The sequence below is a fragment of the Hoplias malabaricus genome, chromosome 18, assembly GCF_029633855.1.
Source record: "Hoplias malabaricus isolate fHopMal1 chromosome 18, fHopMal1.hap1, whole genome shotgun sequence".
In the NCBI taxonomy this organism is placed as follows: Eukaryota; Metazoa; Chordata; class Actinopteri; order Characiformes; family Erythrinidae; genus Hoplias; species Hoplias malabaricus.
The window spans coordinates 14,198,421-14,214,294 of NC_089817.1; the positions used below are offsets into that span (position 1 = coordinate 14,198,421).

Genomic DNA, 15,874 nt, shown 5'->3' on the forward strand with positions numbered 1-15,874 from the left:
ACTTCAGAACCCATAGGCCCAACTATAAGTCTTACAGGGAGGAGGAAAAACACCTAACCAACAAAAACCAGAAAAACCCATTAAAAAAAAAAAAAAAAAAAAGATACATTTTTATTTTTAATATAAAACCCTAGATCACCATAATCACCATCTATATCTACAATGTCTCTATCTATAGAGATAGATAATCTATGAAGGACATTACACTATGCATGATCTGTAAACTTTAGAAAATAATACATTACTATTTTGTCATAATGAACTACAGACTGCAAAACAACAACTACATTATGTTGACCAGTCATGAAATACAGAGCTTGCAATCTGCTGTTACATGTTCTGTGTGCAAATACGTCCACTCAAACAGCTAACCAGAGCTTCCAGCCATGTGACTGTCACATGACAAAGCTTGCTTTCAAGTCACATGATCAGTCCCTCCTAGCCTGAGTGGAGAAACATGACTTCATTGATGTAAATCTAACTGTCCCTACTCCTTCATTACATTAGAGAGAGTGAGAACGCAAGAGTTTGCAAAAAAAGAAAAGACACACAAAAAACACCAAATATGGTTACCCCTAAACCCTCTATAACCCTGTCATTTGTACGCCTGCACATATCATAAGCCTCTAACATTCCTCACTTAATTCCATAGGGACGCACTCAAATGCCTAGTTTTGCCCATTAGTGGTTTCCACAAAACATGGTAATGAGAGACTCTCAGAAGAGACAGGGGGCCCACATCAGTTATTTTATGATGGGTGGAATGTATGAGAGTTTATGGCACTGTGAACTGCAACTGTTTTTTCAACAATGTAAAAGCCAGCAAGAATTGAATCTTAACACATTTACATTCTATGCTGTGACATAGTGTTAAGCAAAACAGTATTAAGGTGGGTTTCTCTGTAAATGGAAAGGGTTAGGGGGAGAGTCAAGATTATTTGTTACAGGGTGGGCAACAAATAAATAAAATAAATTACATCATGATAGCTACAAATATATTTGATATGTATTACAATATTCCAGTGGAACAAATTATTTAATAATTAAAAACAGTGATACAAAATTTTACATGCAACAGAAACAAAAAGGACAAAATTGTTTCCAATGCTAAATGTTTTGCTAAAGTGGGCAAAAAATCTCTTAAAGAAGCACAAGGATTTAATTGAACTTTACAACAGGTGATCTCTTTGACATTTTAAATAAGTCCTTCATTTAAAACTGGCTCATTTTTCTTAGTACAACATACTGCCTATACTTTTCTAAGAACAATGCAGCATTTATATAGTGGATAGACTGATGCACATGACTGGAAATGACTGTAGGGGGAGGAAAGACTTAATGTAACATTTATAATCAACCCCTTGCCAAACAGAGTCTTGGCAATGCACAATGGCAATCTGATAAATATTACAGTGACTTCACATGGACTCATGAATCAAAGCAAATGATTCATCTGAGAGTGCGCAGATATGTATTGGTGAACTTATCAGACAGAAAAGCAGATCTAATGTGAGCTTGTGTTTTCAATGTACACTGCAACTATCTTTAGACGAATGCGGTATAGCCTCTTTCCTTTGTGCTTATACAACATTTGAACCTTGCTTTTAGACTTTGGTGTAGATGGGATTGGGATTAAGGCTTAGACACCTCTATACGAATGACTGACATCTAATTTTTTTTCCATTTGCATGCACCTACAGAACTTACATTGGCACTTTTCAGGTAGAAAGAGGACGTCTCCCACAAAAGTCTGTTACTTCACTCCAGTCAAAGTCCAGAATATTATTTATACATATCACTCTAAAACTGACTTAAGCAAGACTGCAAATCCACTTGCTGTTACTGCAAGGTTAGTGATAGGAGGACTTCACAAAGGAGATGAAATATGAGATTGAGATTATATTACTATAAATTGTTCTAAACTCCACATAAAACATATGCCAAATACCTTTAAATTTAAGGGGCTTTGTGTTGTTGTCTTTGTTGGACAAAGGCCAATAAAAATGAAATATTATGCAGCACTACAGGGGTAGTTAAGTCATTGTCATGGGATTCTTCATGGAAACAAATTGTTGGAAAAAGTTAGTGACATTGCATGCATTTCTGTCAATAAATAAGCAGTAGTGCAATGGCAAAACCTTAATCTTCCTATAGTAACTCGTTATTAGGAATATGGTTGTGCACCAAGTCAAACAGATAACAGAACAGCAGTAGTATAGAGTTTCTACAACCCCCCCCCCCCCAAAAAAAAACTTTAAAAGAAACAGCAAGACAGTTTTTGGTCATGTTTTTGCAGTCCTCGCTACTAAAAAGCAAAAAAGACTGACTCAGTAAGCGGACGTCTTGCGCTTCCTACAACTCATGACAGGAAACTGAATCGACATTAATCCATGAAAACACAACAGAGAAAAAATACAACCCTGAAGGGAATATCTGGGATCTACACCAGAGGCCTATATCCAAAGACTGACAATCACAAAAAGAGAAAGCAAGATGGAATAGCCCCCAAAAATTCACCAAGTTATTACAGTAACATATCACAACTCTCACCTCACACGAGTAGGCATGAATGGAATGACAATAAAACCTAAAAATCGCTTCTTGCAACTTGCAAAATATATATATATATATATATATATATATATATATATATATATATATATTCACTCTGCAATACGTCACAGACATAGTGCTGTTCAGTATGAGCAGTAAAGCCATTCAGAATTAAAACGTCTTGTATTGTCCACAAGGCATGAGAGAAATGAAAACCCAGAAGCATTCAGTGTAGCTACAATCTCAGCTCCACATAAGTGATGCCATTTAAAAAGCCATAAATTTCACTTTCACTTTCCATAGATGTATTTGGCCAGGCAAGATAAGTTTGATGTCCAAATTTTACTACTTTAGTACTGGAGCTATAAAATCTCACAAATCCATAAATACACCCACTGAATGCAAGCTACTCACTAATATTTAGGCCTTCACCTAAAAATCCTGAATAAATTAAGCTTTAGAGTTATTCAAAACAGGAATAGTCAATGTAATCAGTAGCGTTCAGTAGTGTGTGTGAGAGAGAGACAGTCAACCGTATTAGGTAGAAATAAAAATAATAATAAAAAAAAAAAAAAAAAAAACACATTATAAAAAAATAAAAACAAAACAATGTGAAAGGACAAACCTTCTAAAGGCTTCTTAGCAGTGTACTTCTTTGGCTCGTGCAGAGGAGGAATTTTGACTACTTCTTGCTGTGTATCCAGTCAGTAAAAATACCTCTGCATTTAACGTAGTATGGTGCATTGTACTGACTTATTTTTTAAAAACCATTCTGGTTAGCTTGCATGTTTATCAGCATGAACACAAAGCAAACCAGGACTGAAATATAAAAATGATTTAATTGATTTGTTATAAGTTACAAGCAAAATCCACCAAGGTCAAGATGTTATTTTAAATGCTGAAGCCATAGCTAAATTATGTACAATGAGACCCACCTTCATAACAGCAATTAAACATAAGTACTTAAGTCAACAACAAATTTAAGAAATGCTGTCCGAAAGCTTTGCACCACAGTGCAGATCAGACACTGATATAAGCAATATCCCATAAAAACACAAAACTCCATGTCCATTTACTCCCTGGAGTCACATTATGCTTCGGCATGCTACTGCTGCTGTTGTGAACACATGCAGCAAATAAACAAAAACAATTCAGGATTTAAAGAAAAGGAAAAAACCCCCACTAATGCCTTTAAGGGAAGATGGGATGGGGAACAAGAATTTGCTTTGAATGTTTTTGTAAAATGTTAACAGACCATACGCCAAATTGAGCTACACAATACATCACTTGTTAAATGCTGTTGCCATACTGATACTAAAATCTGCGGAAAGCAAAGAAGCCCTTAAAAGAAATATCAATTTACATGTGTCATTACCTATATTACACTGCATATTATATTGATACATTTTGCAGATGCAATCAGTATTAGCAGTTTCTTTCATAGCTATAATGCTAATTGAAGCCATGATTTATTACCTTCCATATGCAAAAGGTTAACCTAGAAAATTTCTAGAAATATACAAGAACAATATTCTGTTCCTCAATCTGAAATGGTGAGTTTGCCATTGTTTACACTTGTTTTAATGATTTAATCTCAATTTAAGCACACACATGAAACTGTGCACACTACAATGTAGGATTCAGCATGAGCAAAATGCACATTTCTTTGCCATTTCCTGAAAACAGGACGTAGCTTCTAAAGTACAGTAGTGGCAATTTTCCTGATTAAGCTTGGTCTTGATGGCACAGAGTCCTGCTATCACTCCAATCTCATGTTTAATCAGCTCCCGACATTTTTGTGATTTATGTAATAACTTCCTTTTGGCTGTTTACATTACAAACAGCTGACAAACCAAAAGAATGCAGGAAGAGCCTTTTTTTATATATATATTTTTTTTTTTTTTTTTAAATGAGGCTCACAAACTTCATACTGAACCGTGGGGCTATATTACAGAGTTAAAGACGAAGTTGTTACCTTTTACATGCCAGGAAATATTAAGTGTACGAAGGCAAAACTGCAGGATGCAGCTCAACAGAAGGTATTATTATACCATAGTATTTCCGTCTAACTCAGGCTTCAAGGTTTATGCTGTAGTTTTAACTATACTGCATACTTCTGCCCATTTTAGATTTTACAGATAACAGAAGGTCAGAGTCATAGTACATAAAATATTTATATAATACATCATCTGAAACTGACATTTAATTTTTTTAGCATTGTGCAAACAGCATGACAGATATCAATGATTATTAGCTGATGCAAGCGGAATACTGGGTAAATGTGTTTAACACAAATTTATAAATTTTTTTAGAATAGATTGAAATCTATTGCTCCATGCTCCAAATCAGTATTGAAGCAGGAAGACCAAAGAAAACACAGATAAATGATATACACTCTGTTTGTGCAACTTAAAGGTCAACTTCCATTCTGAAAGCAGATAATCAGCCAATACGTTCTGCCATAGTGTTAATTTCTCTCCATTTTCACTAGGAGAAGCAGTTAAGCAAGGCAGCATAACCTTTCTCTGCAGGTTTAGGGACTTGTGTGATTGGTGCTCTTGTGCAGGGATCATTCAAACCCTGGGGGGCTGCAGAGTAAATTCACTAACAGCTGTGCTGTGTAAAATGGCACCACCAGAGTTTAAAGGCACAGATAGAATCCCAGTGTAGAATGTCTGTATCATGCTGAAGGGCATGAAACACACACAAAGAAAGCACAACAGGAGTGTTCTTGTGCTACAGGTGGTTAAAGCTACAGCTGGCATATACATATGGGACAGTTCATATAACCTTATCCATGCAACACCATTTAATCAGTAGAGTCATATACATCAGCTAGAGATATAAATAAGTAAATAAATTAAAACAGCACTGAAGAACCCATAAATATTAAATAAAAAAAAAATAAAAAAACTCAGTTTTCAGTGATTTACAATACCATTTTCTTGGGAACAGCAGGGCAGCACACAGAACAAATGCGTAAATCTAAGACATAATTTATATATTGAATTTAGAATTAACATGTATAAGTAACTCACAATAACATATTAACCAAACAGAGCACACGTTAACTGATGCTTCTGACTCTACACAACTCGACTTGGGCACGCTTAAAGCTTGTCGCTTTTCCACTGGCACAGCTCCCCTGTGAAGTCGCTAAACTCCATCTCGAACAGGAAATCGCTGGCTTTGAAAACCACAACAACAATGGCGGTAAAGTTAGGCTCTGTTTACTCATCGTGTATTTGTGTGTCGATTTTGTATTTTGGACTGAACATGGCTTTGCACCCCAGTTCTCACAGATCAGCCTTCCTTGCTGCATGTTCAGCTTTCACTGGAAATTTTCATTGGCCATCAGTCCAAGGAGAACATAAACCTCTTCAAAACACCTTGAGGTAGTTACGAGCTGCCGTTTAGTGTCAGATAAAAATAAATGTAAAAGCTGCTGTAACTTAAGAGATTTTACAAGAGGCAAGTTTGTGCTGGATTTGAATTAGCTCTGCATTTCACAGTGAAATGTGTCTCTCTGGCCAATCAGTGCTCTGCAGGATTTACACGTCACCATTTAGTACCTACTTGGTACAGTCTGAACCCAGAGTGTGCTGATACTGAAAACCCATCCTGTATCAGGGACCAGGTACTAGGAAAAACAAAAAGAGCCGTGCCAAGTCAAGTAGAGTCATGCAAGTTCCATTCAGTGGAAAAGCTCCCTTAGATGACATAGTTAATTTGCTTAACCAACCTAAAAATTCAACCTACAATTTCTGATTAATTCACCCAAGTTCCAAGAAATAACAGTTCCTGAAAGACTTTAGTAAGAACCCATCTGAGTCACGACCTTCTAAAAAGCACCATTATCAGTGGGGAAAGGAAGGAAATGGCTATTTACTGAGACAACAGCTTAGCACTGCCCTAAAGTAACACCTGAACAGGAAGACTGACATTAACTGTGCAATTTGGTCAATCATCAGACTTTGTCTACAGCGTGACATTCATTCAATAACCACCCTAACAAAGGACTGCACAGGTAGCCATAGAACCACTCCCATACTGGGAATTAAAGACAAATAGTTTATTACCTTAAAAGGCCCAAGAAAACTTCTTGCCTTAAGCTTCTTGAAGCAAATGGAAAGTTATTTTAGTGTGCCCTTAAGACCAGCTAACTGAAGACGGTACTGTTAAGGGGGGGGATTGTGGAAATAAATAAATAAACAAATAAAATCCTGGTTAAAAAGCGCTAAATGGCAACTTAAGGCTGCCACTGAAAACAATGAGCTGGAGAGTCTTTTTGGCATTTTAAAGAAAAATATAGTTTGTTTTGGACATTTATCTTGTCCACATCTGACGATATACCAATAACATAAGAACAATAATCTGTCACCACAAACTCAAAGTAAAAAGAAACATGAAAATTTAGTGGTGATCATCTGCCTGCTACAGATACTGCAGATCAGAAGTATTCTTAAATTTAAGAGTAGCACTTAAGCTTGACTCCACTCCATTCAATGAAAGAGAGAACCTCAACAGCAAAGGTATACCTGATGATTTATTCGATTTGGTTATTTATATTGTGTTTTACTGAAGGCCCCGATACTCATGTTTGAATTATTGAAATTTGCTGTACACTAAAGCTGCCACGCCTCCGACCCCCAACTGCACAGAGACAAAAGGTTGAAACAATTGAGGTCTCCTTTCAATAACAGGAAGACTATTTGAAAGAGGAGCTACAGCATACAGAGACGGCCAACAAGGATCACACTGATTCTTACTGTGTCTGATTCAGAGGCAATTATCAAAGGAAGAGTATCACTCCCCTGTGCAACGATTTCCTCAATTTGATGTGTATTTGTTTTGTTGTCTCAATCCATTCTAGGAAGTGTCCATCATGCAGCATAAATGAGTCATATGAATGAGAGGCCAGAATAAGCCAGTGATCCTATAGAACATGCTTACACAGCACTACAGGAGGGAGTGGCGCACAAGCCCCACACTGACAGCACCTAACCAACAAATGGAACAAAATTTAGCAACATGATTTCTGGTGTAGCCTACTTTTAAAGCCATGATAGGCCTTGGAATCTAATGTAGCACTAGGGGTGAGCGATATTTCCATAAAATAATATGACAATATTTCATGGTATATTGGATATTACAACATTCTTAACGATATGACCAAAACATTTATTAATTTTAAAAACACACTATTGCAACAAAATAAATGTTATTTTACTATTAATTATATTAAATAAAATAATTTAACACAATACCATGTTTTTTTGTACATAGGTTATTTTGTAACCAAACAACCTCCATATGAAGCATTTTTTGAAGCCAATTCCTCCACCTCAGGGCCACTTTCCACCATACCTTACTGTGTCTAAATCACTCTTGTAATGAAAGTAGGCCATATTATGGGTAACTGCATGATGTCATTATGTAAACAAGTCAGAATATCAATATTATCATGATATAGATTTTTTATATAGTTTTATACGTTATGGCACAGCCCCAATACACAATGCCAAAATTTCCCTCTGGTCAGTGATACAGATCTTTTATTAAAATGAAGGCTCCTAATCCTGTGTGACAGCCAGAGATTGCATTCAAGATCCCGCACCATTATTTGGAAGTATACCCTTTCATATCACACCAGTGTTTATGCAAGTTCACCTGACAAAATTCCTAACATTCCAGGAAGCAAACATGGCTCCTGAAGAGGTGATATTCACACGTTACTACTACAAAACTGTGAGCATAGGGAGCCGAGCATTTAACAGCTGCCATAAAATCTGCTGCCAAAATGCCAGGACAATATAGAAATTTAGGGCACACCCATGGCCATATTCATCTAAGAGTATAAGAGGTTTATGCCATTTCCAACAGCAAACAGCCATCATAAACCAGTACCCATGTACCAATATTTGGTAGTAACTAAAGCACTGTGTAAAAGTCAAAATGGCCTTTGAGTACAATTACTCTTGTACTATTTCTGAAGAGATCAGAAATAAGAAATACACTTGCATAAGGAAGAACAATGGACTAGCTCTGCCTCATTTCAGACCTCAGCATCAATGAATGCTGACTAAGACTGAACTGTATGAATGAACTGTAGAAGAGTATAAAACCCTAAATATGCTTTTAATAACGTAAAGACTTTCAAAGTGAAAGGATAATTATGCAAAAGACTGACAATACAGAAAAGAAAGACCTTATTGAGCTTTATCTGAATGAAGATTGTTCTCCAATTGTGGCACAGCACTACATATTAGTATCCTTTGTCTCGGGCAAAACCTAAAGGTTGGTACATAGTTAAGGTAGACACGCCAAGGACAAGCACGCAGGTCGTATACAGGCGCATTTCACTGGAAAAATAAAACAAACCACACACACACACACTGATGCACATTCCAAAAAAATTATTCTTAACATAGCCTATTTCCCCTAATGTGGAAATGTGTTTGCAAACCTAATTTAGAACCCTTTGCATGTTTCTACCAACATAAATTGGTTCATGAATCAGAAAGGCTAGTACCCAGCTGGAACCAAAGAACAGTTGGTCCTTCAGTGTGAACCATGATGAACTGTGGGCGTGTCATGCTAAGTGAGCTCCAGAAAGAACACAGAGCCTCAAATAAATAAATTTACCATGCACTGGAGCTGGATGAGGTAATATGCAGCATGCTAAGAAAAAATAATTGGAAATACAAGAGGAACGTAAACAGTTTGTTTCCTCTGGGTTTTATTTATTTATTTTGGCATAACAAGGCCACAAGAGCACAAGCCCAGTAGGATGGCTCACAACTCGTAACATTTACACACATACCACATATCACAAAGATGTGAGCCCACAGTAAACATTGGATTAACCATGACCCTTTCCTGACTCTATTAATCCGTTAAACTTTGGATCCCATCAAAACTGATGGAAATATGGGCCATTTCACTGGACAGCACCAAAGTTTTAAGAATCCTGAAAAGAATAGGACCAAGATGCAGACTTCTTTTGGTTGAAAAGCGGTAACAGATTACCTCCATTTGCTGTAAGTGTAAAAAATTGTATTTTGAAAATCCATTGCCTGGGCAAAAACATGAACAGCTCTTTTAAGTGTCTGAACCACCAGTAAACAGCAGCATTATGACTGCCATGTATGCAAGACAACTTAGAGAAAAGAAAACTAAGACGTTGTGTCCTTCCTGGAAGCTGCCACAGGCTTTGGAGCCAAATTCCTTAAATGGAAGTTTATCAACCTGATATCTCAGAACGTAGGTTAACTGTAGACAGCATGCTAGACAACCTTTGGAGCGACATCACTTTAAGGGAAAATCACCTGATGTGTTCCAAAGTCTCAGGCTGGGTTAGCCGAGTCAACAATTATGACTACACATCCCTGAAGTGAGATAGTGAACAGCTGTTTTTATTAAGTAATGTAATCTAAATCGTCTTAAGTACTAAATGTTTGGCAAGGCAAAGCAACAAAACATAGCTCTTATTTAAAACTACAGCAAAATTCAAACTTAGAAACACTGTGCTCCTATCAGCGGGGATCATAAACATTTACTTAACACAAAATGTTTATTCTAGCAGAACACAACGAAACAATGGGTGGGCATTTTTCAGCAGGCTGGTCATTTAGGGGATAAGGGTAGTTCAAGAGGAATGTTCTCTCTACCCCGGAAACCCAACCCAAATCAAAGGGCCTGGGGAGGGAGCAGGACCGGTAGACAGAGTCTGAGTCATATCTAATGTACAAATCAAACAGTAGGAGTGGGAGGGATTGCTATTTCTGTCCCAAAGGAAACTCCGTCACAGAGCACGTTGCTGTCCTGAAATACCTAGTGTCCTCATCACCTTCCCCCAGACCTCTCACTCACTCAACACCACAACACATATCCACATGACTGGACTAGTGCCTGATTTGCCCAGTCTTAGGGACCAATTAGCTAAGCCAATGGGGCTTGTAAGTGATTTTCACAAGCAAAATCACATTCATATCAACTATATTAATTGCAACAAGCAGTGTGCAATTCCACTGTAAATATCTTGAGTAAGAATTTCACATCAAGTCCATCTTTGATGAACTTACATCAAAGCTACTGCTTTGACTGTGTTGTTGAAAGATGATGTGACCATACGTAAAGTAGTATGTATGGCGCTGTTGCTCTAAAATAGAAGCCCTACTTTATAAGTGTCTAAACATTTCTTGGATATTCACCTGGTGGCTATTAACAGACACAGAGAGACCAAGTGACATGTAGTCAGTTGGTAGACTATCATGTTTATGGTTTTACCGTTTGTGGGAGACAAGTTAGCTGGCTTGCTAATAATAATGTTTGCTTCTCGGTTGATTGCATCTGCATACAAGATACACTTAACTGCAACTCTGAAAAGGCCAGCAATTCAAATTCCTGTTTGAGCAATGGAGGAAAAAAATGAAATACACACTCTATATAAAAGTTTATGAATTTAGTTTTAAATTCATAAGGTAATTCAGTTTAATGGAAGCACTTACAACATGACACTGACTCATGCGTAACTCTGAAAAGCATATTGTGACGCAACTCAACAACAATAACAAAAACACACAATACAGCCCTCATTCTCATGACTACAACTTTGGAAGAGTTAAGTAAAAATTGAATGGTATGCCATCCACTTGTGCTATCAACTACACACTTCTCTCAACACACATGCCATGACTAATTATGGAGCAAATGCTAAAAATAATCTGTTCAAGAAATCAGTGTTATGGGGGTCAAAAGTTCTGAGGCAAGAAGCAGGATGTAACTAAGCAATGCCTAGCACAGAGCTCTTGATGTGGTGTGGCTTTTAGTTTTGCATATGTACTGCTGCTTGTGCTGCACACACAAAACAAACGGAATGCCTGGTAACCCAGGGTAATACAATCAACAATTAAAGCAAGATACCACAGAAATGTGTTCACAGGCACTAAAAACGTGCAAACAAGCTACAGGAGCATAAAACGTAAATTACATGTCCCAGTGGTCCTTCTCCAGAAATTCACTAATTGCCTAAGAAACTGAGAGTAAAATGGAGGAAAAAGGACCAGCACAGCTCTGTCAAGCACACAGAAGTAAGAACAGCCAAACTGTGTTTAGTTTAAAGAATGATCTAACTTGACCCCTAAATTTTCTCCCACGCCAGCTGATACAACTCCAGAGTTCATGGGAATTTCTCTGCTGACAAAGGCCAGGAATACCTGCAGGTGTCAATCAACTCAAAACATGCATAATAGACTTTGACAGCATTATAGATATAAACTAATTAAATCTAACACAGGGTGGCACAGGTAGTGGCACTATCAGACCCTGCCAGGGTTCTAGAGTTGTTTTCAAGCCCTGCCTCTGTGAATATCTGTGAGGAGTTTGGTGTGCCCCATACCCATTTCTACGTGGGTATCCTCTGAGTGCTACGGTTTCTTCCCACAATCCAAAAATACATGTTGTTATTCAATTGCTCATAGATGTGAGTGTATGCGTGACTGTTTAAGTGTGTGATGCACTGTACTGTGCAGGGTGTGTTGCTGCATTCTGCCATGAAGGCCCCATAGCCACCGAGTCCCTGAACTGGATGAATTAGTTACAAAAAATGAATGATGAATAAATGAATTAAATGAATCAATGCATGCAGGATTTATCCTTTAGTCCTTTTAAAAATCTAAAACATGAGAGAGCGAATCTCTTATACAAAAGATTGAGCACCCACATACTACAACATCAACATACTACAACATGCAGCCTGAAGCTTTACACTATTGAGCTTGTAATTAATGAAATCTTTTGCATTTTGTCCAAGTTTTTCCCAGCAAAGATTTACATGCTTTCACACGTCAAGGTGGCAATAGATGGTATCGATGCAATCACTCATCCAGTAATCTGCATTATCATTCTTCATATCTTTGGGCTACACTGAGGCAACCAGCTCCAAAAATCAAGCAGATTTCTAACCCAACTGAGCCCACAACTTATAGAATCCACTCTATTCTTACAGAATCCAGTCTATCCATAGGTGCCCTAATTAGGCAGCAGATGGACTCCACTTTCAGCATAGTTAATTATTTGTGGAGTGGTTGAATGATTAAATGTGTGCAAGGCTAGAGGGCTCCTGATGATGTTGACGTGCCATTGTTATCATCTAGTGCATGACAGCAGCTCAAAAGCATGACCAACTCAAACTGGTCACCTTAAAAGTTTTAGGGGTTTCATTGTCTCTAAAATAATAATAATAACAAAAATAATAACAATAATAATAATAATAATAATAATAATAAAATGAAAATATAAAACTCCATACCACGATTTGATTGGTTCCTCTGGTTTATGATATTAGAAACACTGGCTGTCTGAAATTTAAAACTTGAGCCCTTGGAGCATAGCATTTCCAAAGCAGAAATGCTCAGCCATGGCATTGTCAGCTCATTTGTCTTCTATCATATATAAAAAAAACCCATCAACCTGACATGTTGAAGAAAAACTTGAATTTTACTAGGGGGTCTTTCAATGTAGACGAGTTCTCCCCAGGAGAGGGGAAAAAAACAATAGAATATAGGAGGAATAAGTGAAATGTTTAGGCCTCGTCTCTGAATTCCACAACCACAGACCAGCACATTTTCTCTAACACATACAACACATTCACGTCGTTTGTTAGCAGGAGAGAGGATTTGGCTTACTTTTAACGCAACCAACTTCTAAAAAGGACCTTTGTGATGTGTAAACTGTAGAAAATACTTATCTGCAATATAGTTTTCAAAGAAAAAAAATCAGAAAGTATGTCTCTCGACTAATTGCAGATAATGGTGTAATGTTACAGCCCAGGAATGTAATGTTAACTGATGCAGCATTTAAGGTGGAATGGGCAGCTTCGTGCAGCCGTTAGCTCCGTTACGTGTCGTGCTCGGTGCTCATACTTACAGTCCAAGTGTTTCTTTTTTGGCCCCATAATCTCGTGTGTGGTCGCCTTGCAGACGGTTTTGGACACCGCCGAGCCGGTCACACTGTGCTGTGCCGCCGTTATCCGGTCCGTTATGCTTTGTCCTGACATCTTCTCCGTTTTGTAACGTTATCGTAAACGAAAAGGCGAAACGTGCACGGGTTTCTGTTTAAACCAATGTTAGCGCTGTCCTCCACTGTTCCACCACCTGTATAACGTTACTGAGAAAAGGGGGGGGGGGGGTGTTAGAGCGAATAGAATGTGTGAGCCACAGCTTTAGTCACTTAAAAGGTTCAATTAAGTTTGTACTCATAACTAAACTGTAAATGTTACATACCGGACCGTTGTTCTTCTGTTAAAGACAGCAGACCGTCCTCTCCCTACTCCTCGCTCCTTTACTGCACTCTCCCTCTCTCGTTCTAACTTCCCCCTTTTCCTTCTCTCCTCGCCTCCGTCTCTCTCTCTCTCTCTCTCTCTCTGTCCGGCCTCGCCTCCCCTCGCCGTGTTTAAAAGGACTGGAGGCTGGTAGGAAAATGGCGGGTCTGTTTCCTCTCCTCTCTGGATCCTCCCCGTGGTTACCACTGGTGCCGGAGAGCTGTGCCTGATGCTGCGCGTTCGCGCATACATTCCGCCATCTTGGCTCAAACTCACGGGGAAAAGCCAGTTGTGCGCGGTGCCGCTCTGAGCCAAAATGGCGTCCACAGTACTGGTGGACTTCTCAGTTCCGCCGTACATCACACCATGTTATCAGTACCACCAACCAGTACAACTTTATTCACTTCGGTCATGACAAAAGGTTCACATTTACAATAAGACATTTAAAGAAAAAGTCCAGTTTTTGCTGCCTTTAAAGAAGATATCCTTTATATCGAACATTCTTAGTTTCATACATTTTATGTAGTTATGTAGCATCCACATTAATAATATTATTTTTCGCAAATTAGTTTTACACTGTTTTATGGTTCTTTGCTAAATTCTGAGACCCTTTAAATGAAAACAGGTGTACATAAGCCTAAATGTATTCATTTTCAGCTTCAGAGAAAATATATTTTCTGAATAATCTACACATGCCTCAACATTAAAAACGATTAACGGGAGAATTTGGTTATATTTATTATTCTCACATCCAAGCAATCCCAGATTTTCAAGAAATTAGCTCGATTTTCTCCCTTTGTCACATTTTCGCTTCTTTTTAAATTCTATTTTGGAATCTCCTGTTTGCACTCATTTAATTGCGAATTATCTTTATTGTGCAGTATCACCCTTTTAAATCCCTCAGAAATATTGCACAGCCCCTGAAGATACATAATAATAATTGTGAGGGAGTGGGTTACTAGACATATTACCTTCATTAAAATCAAAACTTACTGTTAATATCTATATCTTAATACTTTAATTTTTTTGATGTTCAATGAGACGCGATCGATCTATTGAAAACAAAAACAATACAAAACAAACAAAAAGGCGCTTAATTGGAAAAATAAACGTTAGTTCCCGCCCGATCTTATGAATGAAACCAGTGACATCTTGTGGCCAAACATCTTTCCTGATTTCCTAATGTTTCCCGAGACTGGAAATTTTATACCAGACTAAATTGCTAAACTTTGGTGGAGATTGCACAAAACTTTTTTTTTTCAACTTCAGGGAATTTTAGAAACAAAAAAAGCGGGTTCATGAAGCGCTCAGGTGACACAACATAAAATATTGACACATACAAATATTTTAGTAGATCTCAAACATGTAAAATTATGTAAATATATTTCTGTGGAATCTATTACAGTATGCTGAAGGAATTGTATTGGCACACAGTATTCTGCAAAAGCTATGCAACAAAGTCAGTACCACAAATAAGTACAATTTGCTAAAATATATTTCTGAGGAGATAAGTAGAAAGTCAAATAAAATGGCCAGTGAATGGATATACTCTTGTGAAAAAAAGAGTCTACTTCAAGTGTACTATTTTGGAACCACTAATTTATACTAAATCATTACTAGTTTGTAATTTAAATTATATACACTAGTCATATGTTTATATTCTTAGTGTTGTATAAGTCAAATTCGTATCATTTGCAATATTGTAATTTGTAATACTAAATATTAATTATTTAATGTGCTACTCCATGATTTTTATTAGTGATAATTTTGACATGATCTGATTGTTTATATTATTCATTCATCCATTATCTGTAACCCTTATCCAGTTCAGGGTCGCGGTGGGTCCAGAGCCTACCTGGAATCATTGGACGCAAGGCGGGAATGCACCCTGGAGGGGGCGCCAGTCCCTCACAGGGCAACACAGACACACACACACACACACACACACACACACACACACACACACACACACACACACATTCACACCTACGGACAAAT

General features: G+C 37.6%; 1 protein-coding gene across 20 annotated transcripts in view; it reads right to left on the bottom strand.

The window, feature by feature from the left end:
• The window catches only part of picalma (phosphatidylinositol binding clathrin assembly protein a), a 42,694-nt gene extending 28,487 nt beyond the window's left edge, over nt 1-14,207 (bottom strand). For 3 of the 20 annotated variants that reach the window (XM_066650279.1, XM_066650269.1, XM_066650268.1), the window contains exons 1-2: nt 13,839-14,200; nt 13,483-13,722 (exon numbers count right to left, since the gene is read on the bottom strand). In XM_066650279.1, coding sequence (XP_066506376.1) covers nt 13,483-13,612 — 130 coding nt within the window. In that variant the 5' untranslated portion in view covers nt 13,613-13,722; nt 13,839-14,200. Of the gene's footprint in view, nt 1-13,482; nt 13,723-13,838 lie in introns of all 20 variants that reach the window. The other 17 variants (XM_066650264.1, XM_066650265.1, XM_066650274.1 and 14 more) reach the window with 12 other exon arrangements.
• Between the last annotated feature and the right edge of the window lie 1,667 nt (nt 14,208-15,874).